This window comes from Monodelphis domestica, chromosome 3 (assembly GCF_027887165.1).
Source record: "Monodelphis domestica isolate mMonDom1 chromosome 3, mMonDom1.pri, whole genome shotgun sequence".
Lineage (NCBI taxonomy): Eukaryota > Metazoa > Chordata > Mammalia > Didelphimorphia > Didelphidae > Monodelphis > Monodelphis domestica.
This window is the reverse complement of record NC_077229.1, coordinates 208346080-208367823: the sequence shown is the minus strand read 5'-3', so window position 1 is coordinate 208367823 and position 21744 is coordinate 208346080. Positions and strand designations below refer to the sequence as shown.

At 38.8% G+C, this 21744-nt stretch overlaps 1 protein-coding gene across 8 annotated transcripts in view; it reads right to left on the bottom strand.

The window, feature by feature from the left end:
- Window positions 1–31: 31 nt before the first annotated feature.
- SIRT5 (sirtuin 5) overlaps window positions 32–21744 on the bottom strand; it is a 94027-nt gene continuing 72314 nt past the window's right edge. For 3 of the 8 annotated variants that reach the window (XM_056823446.1, XM_056823453.1, XM_056823449.1), the window contains 8 exons: window positions 13150–13292; window positions 10794–10927; window positions 7061–7286; window positions 5955–6042; window positions 4915–4968; window positions 2996–3119; window positions 2054–2169; window positions 32–557 (listed from right to left, as the gene is read on the bottom strand). In XM_056823446.1, coding sequence (XP_056679424.1) covers window positions 482–557; window positions 2054–2169; window positions 2996–3119; window positions 4915–4968; window positions 5955–6042; window positions 7061–7286; window positions 10794–10927; window positions 13150–13292 — 961 coding nt within the window. In that variant the 3' untranslated portion in view covers window positions 32–481. The other 5 variants (XM_056823450.1, XM_056823447.1, XM_056823451.1 and 2 more) reach the window with 5 other exon arrangements.

Here is a 21744-nt window from a genome sequence, read left to right as displayed (position 1 = left end):
AAATAATAAAGTATGCCAACAGAGAAATCTCTTTATACAATAAATTACAGTGAATTTATTTTCTGCCAAAGTATTTATGTAAACATCAGAGCCGAGGAAAGGCAATGCTTCACTGCCTACCCAAAAAAATGCAAATCCATATCCTCACATCACAAAAAAATATTATCAGAATTACAGATAAAATAAAGGTTAAAAATCTAGATGGTTGAAAATAGTGTTACCACAACTATAAAACATTGAAGAATCATGTTTCAGTTCAACACAAATGTGATGGGTAATTTGTACTGGTCACTGTTTGTTATCAACATTGTTATTGACCACCAGATTATCTATGGATTGGTTTCATTCTCAGTAATAAGGGCAGGAGACCATTCTCTGTTTATCCACAAGTTTGTTTCCTGCCCTTCCCCCTATCCCCGTTTTGGTTTATTTATAGCTTAGTACTTAAAAATGACATTTTTTTTCTTTTGTTCACAAATAATCAACCAGTTTTTTCAGATTCATGGGGGGAAAGTGCTTCAGGGATAGTGGTGCCACAGAGTCCTGAGAAATGAAATCTGAAACAAGGATAAAGAATACTGGCATTAAATATGGTTAGCAGGCCAAAATCACATATTTCTTTAATAGAATTCTTATCTAGTACAGCATTATGTGTTGGACCTGTGATTTCACCATTATGAGGAAACTCCACCAATGCAGACTGGCACCTTTTCTTCAACACAGGTTTGTCTTGGAAAACTGCCTAAGGCTCTTTAGATATTCAAACATGACTTTTATGCTTCTCAGAAGCAGCATGGCATAGTGATTTGAGAACTGATTTTTGGATGGAGAGGCCTTGGGTTCAAGCCCCATCTGTAAATATCTTAAGTCAGTCACTTAACTGCAGTGACCTGGGCAAAATAATTCTTACACTAAGTAAAGCAACACCTGATATAAATATATGTATATAAATATAATACTTTGAAGTTTGAAGGTAGATGCTATTATTATCCCCATTTTATAGTTGGGGAAATTGAGGCAAGCAGGTACTATGCCTTGACCAAGGTCACAGAGTCAATAAGTATCTAAGGTCAATTTTGAACTTCCTGACTTCAGACCCAGCCTGTTGTTCTATCCAGTTTGCCACTTGAAGGTACTTCCTATTTTTTCCTTTTCCTATTCCTTAATCATTTTTCAACATGGTATTCTTTGGTTTGATCTTTTCTAGCATATGTGTGTATGGGAATTGGGCTGTTCTGCTCCTATTCACTACATTACTTTGGCCATAAGTTCTATCTTTTAATGACTAAACATCAGCCAAATGGCTTATTCCATAATACAATCAAAGGTAATTTTTTGTTGGTTTTGTTTTACTGGGCCAATCAGAAAATAAATGTTTGGAAATGGCTTCTTAGACACACACACACACACTCCCACCCTCTCTCCTTCCCTCCTCTACCCCTGGGTCTCTCTCGGTCTCTTTGTCTCTCCTTCTGTCTCTCTCTCTGTCTCTCTCTGGATCTCCAGTAACAGAATTTACTTCTATTATTGCATATTAGCATCTTTTGTACAGTTGCTTGGGACATTCATGGGCTGAATGAGTTGTTAGTAGGGGGGAAAGAGGGGACAGAAATAAAGGAAAGGTAAAGAAGGTTCTCAGAGGGAGGCAGGCTAGCCAAGGGAATGACCATAAGCAGAACAAAGTCGAATGCTGCAGGAAGGAATGAAAAGGAGACTGAAAGGAAAAGAAGAAAAAGTAAAACCTGAGATCACTGAATGAAAAGAAAAAGAATCTGTATAACTTGTATAATTCTCAACTTTGCAAAAACTGGACTATATATACTCTTTCATTTTATGAGTAAATAAATTTAAGGAACGGAACAGTTCTAACATTCCAAATGTTAGAATCCCAACAAGAGGGAGAGGTATGTGTTGCAGTAACTGGTCCTATTGTATATAAAGGTTAATACAGACAGGCCTGGAGGGCCCTCCTCTCGTACAGACATGAAAGAATGAAATCACCACAGCACCCCCACACCCCCTGCCCTGCCTGTGGCTGAGTTTCATGCGTTACCTGAAGTTTTGCGTAACAGGGGTGGTTACTGTGTTAAATTCAGCCACTGGTATTCCTCTCAGTGCTACATGCGGGCCAAACATACCTGCAGGATAAACCAAAGAAGACGTTCCCACCTAGAGAGCAACCAGATCCAAAAGGCAGTATTACCACCCTGCTGACAGCTGGTTTATTTCCACACCCATCTCCCTAAATCTGCAACCTCTGACAGGGCTGGGGCTCCCACTGGATGGGAACAGCTCAAGTTGGATGGATACAAAGGGGAGGCATCCAACAAGAACAAAACTGAAAAATCTCCAGTTGTTTTCTGGCTATCCAAGAGGAAAAAAGGGATGAGAAGCTGTCTCTAAAACTGTACCAAAGGAGGGACAGTTGGGTGGCTCCATGGATGGAGAACCAGACCTAGAGATGGGAGGTCCTGGGTTCAAATGTGGCCTCAGACACTTCCTAGCTGTGTGACCCTGGGCAAGTCACTTAACCCCCATTGCCTAGCCCTTACCAGTCTTCTGCCTTAGAACCCATATACAGTATTGACTCTAAGATGGAAGGTAAGGGCTTAAAAAAAACCAAACTGTACCAAAGGGGCTCGGTGCATAGAGAACCAGGCCTTGAGATGGGAGGTCGTGGATTCAAAATGGCTCCAGACACTTACTCCCAACTGCCTAACCCTTACCACACTACTGCCTTGGGACTGATACTTAGTATTAATTCTAAGCCAGAAGGTAAGAGTTATTAAAAAATAAAAATAAAACTGTATCAAAAATTATAGGAATGATTTATTGTGTCTAGTCTTTTATATTTTAATGCCATTAAAAAAATGAACATTGGTTCTTGTTTTTCTACAGAAGACCTGGGTACACTCTCATGTTTTTCTGAACTTCTAAACAACCTCATGTCAATTTTCATAAAATACTTGGACTGGATAAGCAGGGAATCACTTACCACTAAACCTAAGTCACAGACAGCAAGCTCTTTGTTAACCGAGTCAAGAATTACGGGGTCCATATGTTCCCCAAACCATACCACATGGGGTCGAAGGAGGCCATTACAATCATTTTCTTGACACCTGTGAATGTTGACATTACGCACTTAGTTGCTGAAATCCTAGCTCCCACACGAAGAATAAAGTGAATGCCTTCTGGGAACCCATGAAACTGTGTCCCCCCCCCCCCCCCCGCATCTCCACCTCCCCCTGCATTGGCACTATTTGTCCCCTCAGGTAGGGATCCTGATTTTTTGGTTGGATATCCTAACATTTTAAGCCACCTCTTGCCACCTTCCTCAATATCCTGATGAAAATGAGCAGCATTCTGTTCCCAATAACTCAAACCTTAACATCATTTTTTACTTCCTCCCTTCTTTGTGCACAACTTGTTAATTTCTCAATGACATCTCCCATGTTAGTACTCATGCAGTATTAGACCGAACAAACAAGCATCCCCCGATGGACAAGACAGTCTTTTAGCATGAATCTCTGTGAAATTAGCTAGACTGGCTTCTGTAGAGAGGAGACTATTGCCGAGTGATACTTATAATTCTACTATGAGGGCAGCCAGGTAGCACCATAGATAGAGCCTGGAGTTGGGAGGACCTGGGTTCAAATCCAGTATCAGCCACTAGCTGTGTAATCCCAGGTGAATCACTTAACCCTGTTTGCCTCAGTTTCCTCATCTGTCAAATGAGCAGGAAAAAATGGCAAACCACTCCAGTATCTTTGTCAAGAAAACTCCAAATGGGGTCACAAAGAGTTAGAGATGACTGAACAACAAAATTTGGCAAATTATTACTACCATACAAGACTCCTAAACGATCATCCTTCTCTCTGACCATTTTCATACCACTGCTATGTACTGTTTCTTATGGAACTCTTAACCCAGGATGCTCAAACTTTGATGGTTGTACTTCAATAGAGTTGGTTGGTTTCCTCTGTAATTCTACATATTTTATTTTATAAATTCAAAATATTCTTCTGAGAATGGGTCCATAATATGAAAAAAGTAAAGAACTCCTGATAATATATCAAGTCTAGACTTCTCAACTGAGGAATAAAAATCCTGAGAAAAAAAAAAGGATAAAAACTGAGGAAAAAATTTTATTTAGACATTCTTATTTACAGTTTTTCATGTAGTATTAATTTTTTTGTTATCAATTGCTTTTGTTCAGTTATGTGTGACTCTTATAATGCCATTTGGGATTCTCTTAGCCAAGACAATGGAGTGGTTTGCCATTTCCTTTCTCAGCTCATTTTATAGATGAGGAAACTGAGGCCAAGAGTTAAAGTGATTTGTCCAAGGTCACATGTGTGTCTGAGGCTGGATTTGACAGGTTGTCCTGACTCCAGGCCTGGCATTCTATCCACTGCATCACCTAGGCATTCCTACCAATTGTATACTTGAAATTTATAATCTTTTTATAATTTGTGTCTGATTCCCTGAAAATTACCTTGAGACACTATTGTAAACAGTTTTTAAAAAATCAACATAATTTTCTTTGACTTTATGCCAATACTTTATAATGTCAACTCTTTAATTCTTTTTATTACCTCCTTATAGAAGGATCATAGATTTAAAGCTAGAAGAGATATTAGGCTCCCAACCGTAATCCTATCACTCCACAGATGAGAACATTTGAGCACAGATAAGGAGAATGGCAGCTCATCCACAGCAAATTTACTGAAGGTAAGCTCCCAAAACAACAACAAAAAAAGAGGAAAGGGAAAGGAAAAGCAGTCTCTCTCTTGTCTAGCTTTTACAGCTTAATGAAGGAAAAAAGAATTAAACAAACAGCTTCCAGATTTCTGTTCCTGGTTTTCCCTTCTTTCTTTTCTGAAACAATGAAGACAGACAACAATTTATACCCACCTGGGAAGATTTTCAAGTGGGATTTGGGCATCTGGAGCATTAGGATCTGGGAGACTGGAGTTAAAATAATATCAATTCATCAATCAACCAGCATTTATAAAGCACCTATTAGTATCAGGGACTATTCTAGGAATTAAGGTTGCATAGGCATAAATCCCTGCCCTCACGGAGCTTGCATTCTATAGAGTAGGAAAACATGCACATGTATAGATAAACAAAACATAAATACAAGGTAATTTTTTGGGAGGGCTGGATGTGAAGGTCCTATCAGCTATGGGGAATCAGGAAAGGCTTCAAACATTAGGTAGGTTTTGAGCTATGGTATCTAAGAAACAAGTGAGGAAGGAGGGCAGTCCAGGCATAGGAACAGTCAAGAGTTTATATGCCAAATAGGGTAGTTTATATTTGATCCTAGAGGCATTAGGGAGCCTCTAGAGCTCACTGAGCAATGAAATGGTCAGATCTGAATTTTAGGAAAAAAATGTTGATATCTATGGGTAGCATAAGTTGGAGTGGGAGACACAAGGCAGAGAGACCCATTAGGAGGCTACTTCAATAATCCAGAGAGAATAAACATCTATTGTAAGAATTAAATGAGAATCATTATCATTCACATAAACTGAAAATTCCTTCCTCAAACACCTACATAGGATCAATAGGTTTTTATAGTCACTGATTGGTACTCGCCCTATAGTCATCATAATTGGGTGTCCAGAAACCTTAGTGAAGTTGTAAGCTATTTATTAAAAAAAGGAAAAAAAAAACCATACATAGCTTAAAAAAACCTTAAAACAATTATTAAGCTATTAAAGCTTACAACAGCGTTAAGACTTTTGGGATACCCTATATTAAATACTAATCCTATTTAGTTTCATTTATTTTCAAACTTTGGGAATCTTCTTAAATCATGTAACATTATGTGAGAAACTTCAGGGTCTAAAGTCCATGAATAAAGCTTCCAAGTGCTCCGCTATTACACCCAATAAGAAGAGATTAACAATGTTACAATATAGACTTTTTAAATAATAAAGTGTAATTACCCCTTTCCTTCTAAAGCTGGACAGATTGGATTGTTGTAATTCACTCTCACATTTCCACAACTGCAGCATCTTGTTTTAAATAAACTACCTGAAAAAAAAAAACATAGATTAAGAAAGTCTAGTTCTTTAGAAATCAAATAATAATCATCAATCTTGATAAGATCCTGTACTGAAGGATTTCAAAGCTAGCAGAGACCTTAGAGATCAAGTAGGCCTTCAAAATTAGGTCTATAAATAAGCCCAAGAAGGTTTGGATTTGTCTCTAAAAGTCTCCACCGTTCCCCCATTCTACTTGGCCTTCCAGGTAACTGCCCTGAGTATGGGTCCCTCCGAGTCACGATCATTGTCGTAGTAAACATTACTTTGAAACCAGGGCCGAAGAGGGAAAGAATTCTTTGGAAGAACTTCTTTCCCTGTTTACATTCCGTGTCACTACATGAGAATAAGAAGAATACACAAACCTAAATCTTGTAATGCTAGGTGCATAGTAGGCTTTCTAGAAGTACTTAATAATTTGGCTGATCTCAGAAGACTGAAGGAGTGAGCCAATGAAGAAGTCTCACTTCTACTTGCTGCTAGGATTGTCTTATGCCTAAGAGGAATGGAGGCATTGATTACATGGCAAACTTTTTGCCAGCCCACTTAAAATCCCCACTTCCCACTAGTGACTCACTGATTTCCTTGGCTTCTTAAAATGCAAATGTTCTTGAAAAAATAATCCATCAGGGGGCAGTTGGGTAGCTCAGTGGGTTGAGAGCCAGGCCTAGAGATGGGAAGTCCTGGATTCAAACACTCAGACACTTCCCAGCTGTGTGACCCTGGGCAAGTCACTTGACCCCCATTGTGTGGCCCTTACACTCTTCTGCCTTGGAACCAATACATAGTATTGATTCCAAGTCAGAAGGTAAGGATTTAAAAAAAAAAGAAAAAATAATAATCCATCAATCTTTACTAGTAACTTAAACTTAACTGCCAATGAATTCATCATTTTTTCAAGAGAGTGTTTTAACGACCCATAAAAGAAAAATAAAGCAGATGAAACATACTAATGTCCAAATTATGGTATGGAGCTGAACAGACTTCCTAGACTAGGTCAGCCTCCTTACCATGAAGTTCCAGGATGTTCTTAGTGCCTGCTTTGGTATGGAACTCATCTATGTTCTGAGTGATGACTACCACACGCCTTCCTTGAAGACTGAGCCGTTCCTCACACGCCGCTATTGCTACATGGGCCGCATTGGGATGCTTCTTCAATATCACCTCTCGCCGGTAGTGGTAGAATTCCCACACCAGAGAGGGATTCTGGGCAAAGGCTTCAGGGGTGGCGAGGTCCTAGGGGAAAAATCAGCATGAAATGATCAAAATGGGGTGCATGCACCCCACCTCTAAAAGTGAGACTGAGGGTCTGGGAGCCTGGACACTGGCTCTCCAGGCTCTGGTGGCCTTGCAGAGCTCTGTGCTGGGAACTTGGGGCTCACAAGGTACAGTTCTGGCAGTGCTGACCCTTGGAGTATCTTCAACCTGAGATACTCAACCTCTTCCAAGTAGGAATTGTAGGGTAATCTGAGAGGAACACTACATATACAATGTATACTGTTCTCCAAAAAGACCCACATTATAGTTTCACTAATAATGAAATAGAGGAATTCTTAACCTTTTCTGTGTGTCCTCCTTTGGACATTTTGCAGAAGCTTAAGTACCCTTTCTCTAATAATGTTTTTAAATGAATTCTAAAAATACTTAGGATTATAAAGGAAACATTATGTTGAAACAGCTATCAATTTTTTTTTAAAGTTTATTGACCTAGGTTAAGAACCCCTTATCTAATAATAGCATGCTAGTTTGGTTACTTCCCAGAAAGTTATTTTTTTCTAAATCATTACTTTCTGTCTTAGAGACCAAGTATCAGTTCCAAGGCAGAAGAGTGGTAAGGGCTAGGCAATGGGGGCAAGTGACTTGCTCAGGGTCATACAGCTAGGAAATATCTGATATCAGATTTTAACCCAATACCTCCCATTTCCAGGTCTGCCTCTCTATCCACTTTGGTGCCCAGCTACCCCAGAATCTTATCCTTGTGAACTATTTTTTTCCATTAGCAGCAAACATTATATATTCATCAGCTGAAGACCACCCTGGCTAAACTCAATGAGACTCAGCACTGGGCTGGTCATAGTGGTAAACATTTTGGTCCCAGTAAGGCTTGAAAACTGTCTACCAAGTTTTCAGAAGGCTGTATAGAGGAAACATCTACACAGATGAAATCATAGTTTGCAATATTATTTTATCAGAGATGAAATGATTCTTGAATTATTTAAACAAATGCCAATTTGATGTGTTGAAAGTTATAAACAAAATGGAATTGGTTGAATGTATCAATGTCTCTAATAGACTGCCCCAGGGACCCATCTTTGACCCTGTTTAATTCAAAATCTAAAACTAAGTTAAAAACTAAAATTAAGGCATAGACTGCTGTCATGTAAGGAATTGCATAAAATATCATTTATCCGTATTAAATTTCAAGTTCTACACTTGAATTACAAGTCTCACAAATACAGGACAGGGAAAAATTTCCAGACTTACTTGAAAGCTGTGAAGATTCTGAGAGAAAACCATAAGAAAACTCAGGACAGGAGAGAGAGAAAAGGACCCTAGCTCCAATTGCATCAGCAGAAAACACTGGCCAAAAATAAAAGTTGTCATGAGATCTGCACCACAGGAGTAATCATATTTGGGGCTGTAAGTGATTCTTCAGATTTATGTATCCCTCTGGGAGTAAGGCTTTCTTATTCAAGAGTTTTGTTTTCTTTCTTCATAAACATAACATTCTTCTGTAATATTATGAACTCTATGCTTCCAATTAGGGAATTCTACTTCTTGGCGGGATGGTACACTGTGAGAATAGTATTAGACATACATTTTCCAGATATGGACTAGACGACTTCCATTTCGGGGAGGGAGAAGAGGTGGTCTGGTTGTGATGAAGTCAGTAAGTGTAGGCACCATTTTGGACTGTAGTGACTTAGCCACCTGGCAGTTTGAAAGGAGATTCTTGGTGAATTTAAAACCTACCTCTTATGAGGAAGAAATGAGGGAGTAGGTGGGGGTCTCTAGATCCACTTTCTCAATGACACCTTCCCTATCAGAGCTGTCTTAGGGAGGAACTGAGTGGTGACATCACAAGGGGAATATATTGGGCTGTGCTACAGTTACTCAGTTTCTTTTGCCACTCTCACTTGCCCTAACTACACCTTGGTGTCCAGCTGGATTATGGAGGGAGTCAACTGGGTAGTTTAGATTTTCTGGATTGTCCAAATAATAAATCAACTTAAGTTTAACAAAGATTATCTCTCAAGAATTCAATCAATGTGCTTTGTCAAAGGTCACACAAGTAGGAAGTGTCTGAGGCCATATTTGAACCCAAGACCTCTTGTCAACAGAGCTGGCTCTCTAGCTACTAAGCAACCTAGCTGCTTAGAGAAGGAAATGGCAAACCACTCCAGTATCATTGTGAAGAAAACTCCACGAATAGGACTGGTGTGCAATGATTCACAGGGAAGAGAAGAGCTGGACAATAATTGGAATAATAATAATAATGATGCAAAAGGAGTGCCAATGAAATATTTAAATACTAACAACATATAATTAATATAATTAAAAATTAATACAATACTAATTTAATAATAATAAAATCTTTACTTTCTATCTTAGAATCAATAGTAGGTATTTTGTTTCCAAGGCAGAAAAACAGTAAGTACTGGGCAATTGGGGTTGAGCAACTTGCCCAGGGTCACACAGCTAGGAAGTATCCTGAGGTCACATTTGAACCCAGGACTTCCTACCTCTGTACCCAGCTCTCTATCCACTGTACCAACTAACTGCCCCATTTAACTTCTTTTTAATGTGATGCAATCACAATAACACTAAAAGTGTGACAGCAGTCAGTACTTTCTTGGAAGAAAAGTATTATGCTAACCAAAATTCTCTGTGCTCATGTAATCACTGAAAAAAACTAATGAACAACTTATCAAACCTCTGAATAAATAAGGAAAATAATTTAATATAAAATTCCTTATTTTAACATTCTAATTTTATATTCTAAATCTATTATAATTATGCATTGTTTTTATATAATTAATTTTAATTCTTAATAATTATAAGTAATAATTATAGATGCTAGTTAAAGAAAAATGCTGTAAGGATACTCACAACAGTATCACAGGCTGGGGGAGCATCACTGACTACTACTAAGCCAGTTGGGATTAAAAAGTAATAAGATTTTGGTATCCCTGACCCACAGGCTAGATTTTCCCCCCCTTAAAAGGGAAGAAAATCATTTTAGACTTTATTTGTGGAGGGGAATAAGATTCAAATGACTAAAGTGGCTATCTAGGTACCTAAGTCATAAAAATGCAGAGCACAGTGATGTCCTGCCATCTTGTCCCACATTCTTACTGACTATGAGCACCATCCTAGCAAAGGCAGAATTTAGAGGATCTAAACCCAACTAAGCCAATGTTAGATTTGCTGAACATTAAACTTTTTTGATAATAATAGCAAGAGTGAAAGTGATAGCTAACATTTCTATAATGGTTTAAAGTTTATAAAACACTTTATAAATATCTCATTTTATTCACATAGTACCTTTGGAGACAGATACTATCAGTATCTCCATCATACAGATGAGGAAAGTGCCCTTCCAAACCAAACCTGAACCACTGGATCAGCCTCACCCAGATTATAGGGTATATATTACCAAAATTGAGAGAAAGCCCACTTTAATTATCAAACGTTATCAGGATAGTTGAAGAACACTTTAAAATTTTTGAATGTAAAACTAACCTCAGCTTTCCATTTTCTCCAGAAACCACCAGGTCCTCTGAACGTTGGCACACCACTTTCAGCACTGACCCCTGCTCCTGTAATAATGGCTATATGCTTTGCCCTGGCAAAGAAGCGCCGAAAATCTGCCATGTCTGAAAAACAAGGAGGTGCAAGAAAGATAAACTCATATTATTCATATGCACACCATACCACGTGTCCAGGTGCACCCATTTCCTATAGTTCTACACCTAACATTTAGGGCACATATCTTATAATTATTCATTATATTATAAATTTCATATTTATGTATATTTATGCATATGATTATAAATATATTTATTTTATGAATAAAAATTATTTATTTTAACCTACAAAAAATTACTCTGCAACTAGAAATACATCTCAAGTCTAGAATGGTTTTATATACTGATCTATCTTTTCACCTTTCTGGCCCACCACTTTGTATGGTGTGAACAAAAATGAAAGAGATATGCCTGCTCTATTGTCAAGGGGAGAAAGAGACTGAATACGTCTTATAGTTCTGTAGCTATGTAGACGAGCATATAGCACTAGAGCAATAAAGCAGTTATTCTCAAACTGTTTGGTCTCAAGACTCCTTTAAAAAGCACTCTTAAAAATGTTTGTGGATTCCAAAAAAACTTTTGTTTATGTGATATACCTATCATTTATCATATTAGAAATTTAAACATAAATTTTAAATTTATTTAAAAAAATAATAAAATCATTACATGTTAGCTATTTTGTGAGAAAATATTACCAAAAATGAAAAGAAATTGGTGAAAAGAGTGGCATCATTTTATGTATATTTGCAAATTTTACATGAGAAGATATTTTCCAAAATGAAATTAGTAAAAAGAGTGACATTGCTTTCTATATTCTTGCAAATCTCTTTAATTTCTGGTTTCACAAAAGACAGGTGGATTCATATCTCTGCTTCTGCATTTAATCTCAAGACTGGCTATTTTGGTTATATGAAGACAATTCATTTTCATAGACATATGTATCTGAAAAAGAGAGGCATATTTTAATAGACAAATAATGTTTCAGTATTATTGAGAAAATAATTTTTTCCTGGAAGATGCTCTGAAAGGGTTTTGGAACCCCTTTCTGAAGACTATACTTTGAGAATCATTGGGTTAGAAAAATTTTAAACAATTCAGTTAGCCTTTCATACCACTTTGGCCCCAATCACCTCAACCCCGTGCTGACCATTCATAATTTTGGGGAATCATCTGAAAAATACATTTTTAAAGAAGTGTCTCCCTTGGGACTAAACACATTCATCCAAGAAGAACTCAAATAAGGATAACTGATCTTACAAAAGCAGTTCATATTGATCTAATCTATTAAAAACACCAGGAAAGCTAGTATGAAAATGTATAAGTAGTTTTAAAATATTTTTAAAATGAATAACAGCAATTAGCTACCAATTATTTACATGGATGCTGAATTAAAAAAAAAAAAACCTATTCAGAGGGCAGGTGGGTAGCTCATTGGATTGAGAGCCAGGCCTAGAGACGGGAGGTCCTGGGTTCAAATCTGACCTCAGACATTTTCTGGCTGGGTGACCCTGGGCAAGTCACGTAACCTCCATTGCCTAGCCCTTCATTGTTCTTCTGCCTTAGAACCAATATACAGTATTGATTCTAATGTGGAAGATAAGGGTTTAAAAAAAAACAACTACTAAGTAAATCATAAACCCTGAATAAAGGTTCCTAGTGTTAGGAGAGCAAAAATGAAAAAAAATTTAGGGAAATTATTTGATAGAAAAACCATGGGACTGAGAGAAGGTAACCTGGACTGTGGTTCTAGTTCTGCTATTAACTGGGTGACTTGGAACAAATTCTTTAACCTTGTTGGACAAATAAAATATCCTCTCAATGCCTCCCTTCTGATACTAGCCACTTCTTTAACTGCTTTTCATTTCACACAGAGAAAAGGCATACGATGCAATTAATTATCTGTGAAAGAGGTAAGACAATGAATTAAATTCACATTTAAGTATGAATGACTGAAAGTACATTCTTGGCTCTAGGAAAAGGAGCTAGGATGACAGAAAGGGTCATGTGGGGGATATAAAAACAAGAATTGACTCTATTTTCAATTTTCTCTAGGGGTAGTTTTACTATTAAATGCCCATTAGACTGTCAGCTCTTTGAGGGCAGGGGCTGTCTTTTGTCTCCGTTAGAATCTCTTGAGTTTTGCACATTCCCTGGTATACAAGAGATGTTTAGTAAATAAATGTTTACAGATTGGGTGGAGAATTGGCATTTTTAGTTCTCTGATAACGTTCATATATTTCACAACTCATGTGGAAGATGAAATGGGTTGAACAGCTATAAATTCCTCTTACTTGAACTTGGACGAGACATTGCTATGCAAATCTTTAAAGTTTTATGGACAGGAGGAGCCTTCAGTCCCAATTCACGAAGCACTTGGAGAATTAGTCTTCTAGTTGCAAAATGGAGCAGACTCATCAGGATTTCTTTAGCAATTCTTGAAGGGATGAAAAAAATGTAATGGACATGATCAGAAAACACATTTTTTCAGTTACTATTCATTCAACAAACATTCACTAGGATTTCTAAGCCCTGTTGGTGACACATGGGGAGAACCCATGCTAAATGTTTTTGATTGATTGACTGATTCATTCATTCATAACTTTGCTTATATCATTTCAGTTACAACAATAACTCTTGTCTTCTTCTAAATCCTACCCACACTTCAAGATCTATTTCAAATGTTTTTTTCTAGAAAAGCTTTTCTGAACAGGAGTTCCATTACCTTGCAAAGCCCTTTTAGACTCATCCTACTGAATTCTGTACATTTAGTGATTATCAGTATGAAGATATTTCTTAACTCTGTGCATGCATTTATTGTATGATGTTGCATTGTATGGGTTCTATTTCCTGCTTCCTCCTCCCCACTTAACCTTCACCAGATTATAAACTCTGAGAATAGCAGGTGTCACATTTTAATTATCTTTGTGTATGGAACTAGGTGTAAAGCTTTGCGTTTAATGCTGTTAAAACAATACATATTTCAGTTTACTAGGGGAGATAAAACATGAATCCAAATTAAAAATAGGAGGCATACACAATGTAGCAAATGTAGGAAGAGTTATAAATAACATGCTAGAAGAGATTAGAGCATGGGATTTGTAGATAGATTTCAATCTCCCTTAGAGAAAAGGATGGGTGGAAAAAAACTAGCGATATTCTATTTATGCCTCCCTGCAAGTCACATCAAGACAAACTCATGTGGATGCACATAAGCTAAATGAACAATACTCACACTTTACAAGTGTAGTTGAATACTATTTTACCATAAGAAATGCTGAAAAGGAACAGTTTAATGGGGCAGCTAAGTGGCCTGAAGCCCAAGGGACCTGGGTTCAAATTTGACCTCATTTGCTTCTTAGCTGTGTGACTCTAGGCAAGTCACCTCCCACTGATTGTCTAGCCCTTGCCTTTCTGCCTTAGAGTTACTACTAAGATAGAAAGTAAGAGTTAAAAAAAAAAGAAAAGAAGAATTTCATAGAAACTTGTAAATACTTGTAGGAACTGATACAGAAACAAGAGAACAGTTTATACAAGAAACAGGGACATGATAGTAAATATTTAATAACTATGTCTTGGGGAATGGAGATATATGCAAGACACCCTCAAGTTTAATCTGCACTATTAACATTTCCTCCATCACTTTCTTGAGTCTAGATAATCAATAAGGCCCTGATTTATAGCATTTACCAATTTCTGAGGTGTATTTAATCATCAGTTTTCATGAGTCTTTTTGGCTAGCTCCAACACACCTCAGAATAATACTATAAATACAGATTTAAGATTTCTGATCAATACGACCAACCACAAATCCAGAGAACTCAAGCAGGGGGATCTTACAGACTTGCTTTTCAAAAAGTGTGTGATCCCGGACCACTCACTTAACCTCAACTATTAGCCCTTATTGCTCTACCGTCTTGGAAATCATATTTTGTTGGGATGGTAAGGGTTTTAAGAAAGGAAAGGAAAAGGGGAAGGGAGGGATGGAAGGAAGGAAGGGAGAAAGAAAAAGAAAGGAAGGGAGAGAGAGAAGGAAGAAAGAAAAAGAGGCAAAGAGAGAAAGGAAGGAAGAGGTAGGAAGGGAGAAAAGGAGGAAGGAAGAGAGAAAAAGACAGGGAGAAGAGAAAGAAAGGGAGGGAGAGAGGAAGGAAAGACCAGACTTGTCTGTTAAGATGAGAACACCCCTTCCTCCCTTCTCTTGTTTAGTGGTGTATCATACGGTCCATGTAAAACTACCTTCCTATACTGTCCACTTTAATCTACATGGGAATTATAATGTAAGCTCCTTTAAGGCAAGGGCTGTTTTTGGTTTTTTTTTCTCTCCCATTTCTTAGTATCTTTTAGTACACTACACGAACCTAATAAATGCTTCTGACTGGAGCTTTTTAAAGGATTTTTTTTAAAGGATATTTCTTTTTAAAGAATATTTCCCTTTTTAAAGGATATTTCTCTGGATAATACTAGGACGGGCAGGTAATGCAGAAACAAATAAAACTAACAAACTGTTCTGTGCAGATAAAATGGACAAGCGCGCCACGACAGGTTGCTGGCAGCATGGTCTTCTCAATCCCACCTGCCCCAGGCTGGGCCTCCTTCCGTAGGTCCCTTTCCCAGAGGGGCGCTTGGCTGGGAAAGAGACCACAACCAAAAGCGCAGCTGCCGACCCAGAGCCCGCTACCACACCGCCCCTAGTAAAGCGCGGCGGTCAAGGTCAGGAGGACTGAGCGCGAGCAGCCTAAGTCCCTCTCCAATTGGAGCAGAGGAGGAAGAAGGCGGATCTGACCCTGAAACAACCGGTACGCACCCAGACAAAAAGGGAACGTCCCTTCCCCACCCCCATCTCAGTCAGAAGCCTATTCTTCAGCCTACCCTGACTGGGTAGAGTGCTGGTGGTGATATTTTTTAGGACCACGCTTTTTGCTTAGACGGTTTCTTCCTCCCTAGCAGAAGCTGCAATCTTTCCCAGCTGGCTGGGTAGCAAACTCCGCCTCCGGGGCTCACCTGACCGCACACTCCCCCGGGCCTGCCACAGCTGCGGGCCGGGACCTAACTCACACATTCCCCGAAAATCACATCCTCCAATTTAGGGAAGGAGCCGGGCGGGGCCTCGCCGGCAGGGGAGGAGGGAGCCCCAGCCGAAGCAAAAGCCTGGCAGCGTCTAGGCAGGAGGAAGGGCGGGAGATCCACTCCAGCCAATAGAACCCCTAGCAGGCCCGGAAGCGGGCAGGTGGGCTCCACCCGGCGACTCCCTAGGCAAGCACCCACCTGCGGGGGGATCCGACGTCTGGGCAGTAGGAAATATTGGGAAGCAAGACTGCCCCCAGCCCCGACTCTCAGCTGCGGCTCTTACCCTCTGCCGGGGGGAGGGGGAAAGGGATGAGAAAAGGAAGGAGGAAGGGGAGGAGGAGGGAACTACGCTAGAGGGCGGGAGACTGTGTTGTCTATCTCGTCCGCGGAGCCCTTTCTAGCTGGAGCCCAATTAGACAATGAGTGGGGGAGGGAGAGAAACCAGCCCCAAGTTGTCAATCAAAACACAAGTGTGTAACGCAGGGAAGGCGTTTTTTCCGGTCTTCCCAGAATGTTCCTTTCGTCTGCCTCGGGGTGGAATTTCACACTTTCTACTGGTTTGAAGAAAAACTTGTGCCAAACACCTACAGTTCACTGCAGAAGCTGAGCTGCCGCCCCTTCTCTGTAATGCTGCTGACCTGCAATCGATGGTGTAAACCAACAAGCAGGGTACCAAGCACTGGGGCTGCAGAAAAGAGGGAAAAGACACTTCTTGCCCTCAAGGAGCTCACGATCTAACAGGAAGACAGCAGGCAAACAGACTACTGATGTCCAAACAAGATCTTTCTTTTTTGGCTAGCTCCAACACTAGAGAGCAACTGGAGATCATCTCAGAGGGAACTGCATTCGAATTAAGGAAAACCTGGCTTTGACTGTATTGCTTCTGTTTTTTCCTTTCCTGACCCTTTATCAAATGCTCCCCACCATGCTGCTTCCTTCTGACTTCCAAATGTTCTCATGTGAATAATATACACTAATACTCTACCCTACTCCCTTAATACCACTTCAAGATTATTTGTACCTTTTGCTTTTAAAGGAGAGGCATACTCTAATTATTACTATCATCTCACCAGATCTTACAAGGCTAAATATACCTCTATGGTATATTTACTCCAGGTCACCTTGTTTTATCACCTATGCCAGTGATGGTGAACCTTTTGGAGACCAGAGTGCTGCCACGCCCCCCCCCCCCAACCCAAGTGCTGGACACACCTCCCCAGGGTTTGTGTCAGCGAGTATTGAGTGGGGGGAGGGTTGTGACCTGAGCTCTAGGCTCTCCTCCTGCTCTGCTGTGAGCCTCCACATTGGCTGCTGGGCAGAGGGGAGGGTGGTCATGTGAAAAAATGTCATCGGGCACAGTGGGGAAGGGAAGAAGAGTAGCTCTGCCTTTCTAGTAACGAACTGGGGGTTGGGGGGGTGCCTACATGCCCACAGAGAGTGCTCTGTGTGCCATCTTTGACACCTGTGCCATAGGTTTGCCATCACTGACCTACACTTTGTGCATTTATTTGTTCATTGACATCTGCCATCATGGGTTTTATTGATATTCTGGGTTCCTGTCTTGACTACTGTCTCTCATCTTCTCTCCCTAGGATGGAGAACATTCTTCTCTTTATACATAAATACCTGTTAACTCGGCATTGAGAGAAACATAAAAATAGTGGAATACTTAACAAAAAATATAAAATACCCAGATTATCAAGAAAAACAAATTGACTTTAAATAACCCAACTTTAGAAAAAGAAATTATACAAACTATAAATGAATACTTAATGAAAAAAAAATTCCAGGAGGAAATGGATTCACAGACAAATCTCAAGAAACAACCAAAAAATAATTTACTCCAATAATATGTAGACAATTTATTCCAATAATACATCATACATAAGAGAAGGCACTCTTCCAATTTTTCTATGATACAAATATGTTCATGATACCTAAATGTAGAGCAAGAAAACTATAGACCAATACGTATTTTAAATATAATTTAAAATACAAATGTTGAGTAAAACATTAGTAAGTAGGCAACAGCAATATTATAGAAGCATGATACTCTATCAGCTTGGATTTATACTGGTAATAAAGGACAAGTTCAACATAAGACAAAAAAAAATGAAAAGACTACAAATATAATAAACTATTTTAATAATATAAATGAAACATGATTACATCAATATATTCTTTTTTTTTTAAAACCCTTACCTTCCATCAAGGGCTAGGCAATGGGGGTCAAGTGACTTGCCCAGGGTCACACAGCTGGGAAGTGTCTGAGGCCAGATTTGAACCTAGGACCTCCCATCTCTAGGCCTGGCTCTCAATCCACTGAGCTACCCAGCTGCCCCCACATCAATATATTCTTTTTTTTTTTTTAATATATTTTATTTGATCATTTCCAAGCATTATTCATTAAAGACATAGATCATTTTCTTTTCCTCCCCCCAACCCCCATAGCCGACTCGTAAATCCACTGGGCATTACATGTTTTCTTGATTTGAACCCATTGCTTTGTTGATAATATTTGCATTAGAGTGTTCATTTAGAGTCTCTCCTCTGTCATATCCCCTCAACCACTGTATTCAGGCAGTTGCTTTTCCTCGGTGTTTCCACTCCCATAGTTTATCCTTTGCTTATGAATAGTGTTTTTTTCTCCTAGATCCCTGCAAGTTGTTCAGGAACATTACATCACCACCAATGGAGAAGTCCATTACGTTCGATTATACCACAGTGTATTAGTCTCTGTGTACAATGTTTTCCTGGTTCTGCTCCTCTCGCTCTGCATCACTTCCTGGAGGTTGTTCCAGTCTCCATGGAATTCCTCCACTTTATTATTCCTTTGAGCACAATAGTATTCCATCACCAACATATACCACAATTTGCTCAGCCATTCCCCAATTGAAGGGCATCCCCTCGTTTTCCAGTTTTCACATCAATATATTCTTAAGAGCCTTCTGGACAAAAACTAACACTCTTCTCTATTAAAAATTCTAAAAATCCTAGGGATAAATGGACCTTTTCTTAATTTAGTAAATAGTATTTATATCTAAAAGAGAACAACATATGTAATGGAGAGAAGTTAGAGGCCTTTTACAGTAGGATTAGGGGTTAAGCAAGGATACCTATTATTATTATTAATATTGAACATAGTAGGCAGGTATGTGTCTCAGTGGATTGAGAGACAGACCTACAGACTAGAGGTCCTGGGTTCAAATTTTGCCTCAGATACTTTTTAGCTGTATGACCCTAGGCAAGTCACTTAAACCTCATTGCCTGGCCCTAACTGTTCTGCCTTGGAATGAATATGTAGTACTAATTCTAAAATGAATTTTAAGTTTAAAAATAAAGCAGATATTAAAATAGGCAATGAGTAGACCAAGGTACCATTGTTTGCAGATGACATGATGGTCTACTTAAAGAATCCTAGAGAATCAACTAAAAAGCTAATCAAAATAATCAACAACTTTAGCAAAGTTGCAGGATACAAAATAAACCCACATAAGTCATGAGCATTTCTATATATTTCAACAGCAAGAATTAGAAAGATAAATTCCATTTAATATCATCCTAGACAATATAAAATACTTGGGAATCTATCTGCCAGACAAACACAGGAACTATATGAACACTACAAAACACTACAAAACACTCTCCACACAATTAAAACTAGATCTAAACAACTGGAAAAACATTAAATGCTCTTGGGTAGGATTAGCTAACATAATTAAAATGACAATCCTACCCAAATTAATTTACTTATTTAGTGCCATACTCATCGAACTACCAAAAAACTTTTTTACTGAATTAGAAAAAAACACAGCAAAGCTCATTTGGAAGAACAAAAGATCAAGGATATCCAGGGAAATCCTTAAAAAAAAAAATTCAGGGGGCAGCTGGGTATCTCAGTGGATTGAGAGCCAGGCCTAGAGATGGGAGGTCCTAGGTTCAAATCTGGCCTCAGACACTTCCCAGCTGTGTGATCCTGGGCAAGTCACTTGACCCCCATTGCCTAGCCCTTACCACTATTCTGCCTTGGAGCCAATACACAGTATTGATTCTAAGGTGGAAGGTACAGGTTTAAAAAAAAGAAAAAATTCAAAGGAAGGTGGCCTTGCAGTCCCAGATCTCAAATGATATTACAAAGCAGTGGTTATCAAAACAATTTGGTACTGGCTAAGAGACAGAAAGGAGGATCAGTGGAATAGACTTGGGGTAAGTGACCTCAGCAAGACAGTCTATGACAAGCCCAAAGATCCCAGCTTTTGGGACCAAAACCCACTATTTGATAAAAACTGCTGGAAAAATTGGAAGATAATGGGAGAGATTAGGTTTGGTTCAACATCTCACACTCTACACCAAGATAAACTCAGAATGGGTGAATGACCTGAATATAAAGAAGGAAACTATAAGCAAATTATGTGAACACAGAATAGTATACATGTCAGATCTTTGGGAAAGGAAAGACTTTAAAACCAAGAAAGGGCTAGAAAAAAAAAACACAAAATATAAAATCAATAATTTTGATTACATCAAATTAAAAAGGTTTTGTACAAACAAAACTAATGCATCCAAAATTAGAAGGGAAGCAACAAATTGGGAAACAATCTTCATAACAAAAACCTCTGACAAAGGTCTAATTACTCAAATTTATAAAGAACTAAACCAATTGTACAAAAAATCAAGCCATTCTCCAATTGATAAATGGGCAAGGGACATGAATAGGCAATTTTCAGTTAAATAAATCAAAACTATTAACAAGCACATGAAAAAGTGTTCTAAATCTCTTATAATCAGAGAAATGCAAATCAAAACAACTCTGAGGTATCTCCTCACACCTAACATGACAGCAAAGGAAAGTAATGAATGCTGCAGGGGATGTGGCAAAGTTGGGACATTAATTCATTGCTGGTGGAATTGTGAATTGATCCAACCATTCTGGAGGGCAATTTGGAGCTATGCCCAAAGGGCGACAAAAGAATATCTACCCTTTGACCCAGCCATAGCACTGCTGGGTCTGTACCCCAAAAAGATAATGGACAAAAAGACTTGTACAAAAAAATTTATAGCTGCACTCTTTGTGGTGGCCCAAAACTGGAAAATGAGGGGATGCCCTTCAATTGGGAAATGGCTGAACAAATTGTGGTATATGTTGGTGAAGGAATACTATTATGCTCAAAGGAATAATAAAGTGGAGGAATTCTATGGGGACTGGAACAACCTCCAGGAATTGATACAGAGTGAGAGGAGCAGAACCAGGAGAACATTGTACACAGAGACTGAAACATTGTGGCACAATCAAATGTAATGGACCTCTCCATTAGTGGCAACGCATTGACAACTCGGAGGAAGCTCCGAGAAAAACCACTATCCACATTCAGAGGAAACACAGTGGGAGTTAAAACACCGAAGAAAAACAACTGCTTGAATACATGGGTCAAAGGGATATGGTTGGGGATGTAGACTCTGAATGAATCTCCTAGTGCAAACAACAACATGGAAATAGGTTTTGATCCAGGACACAAGTAATACCCAATGAAACTGCGTGGTTTGGCTGGAGGAGAGGGAGGGAAACAATGTGATTATTGTAACCAAGGAATAATGTTCTAAATTGACTAATTAAACTTATTCAAATGGGAAAAAAAAAGAAAATATCTTATTTCATGCTCCCAAAAACCCTAGTAAGTATGGTAATTGATATCCCCATTTTACAGTAAAACAACAACAACAAAACTGAGGCAGACAAAGATTAAGTGACTTGTGAGCCCTCATTTGAACTTCCTGGCTCCAGGCCCAGGACTTTATTCACTAAACCTTTAATTGCTTTTTTT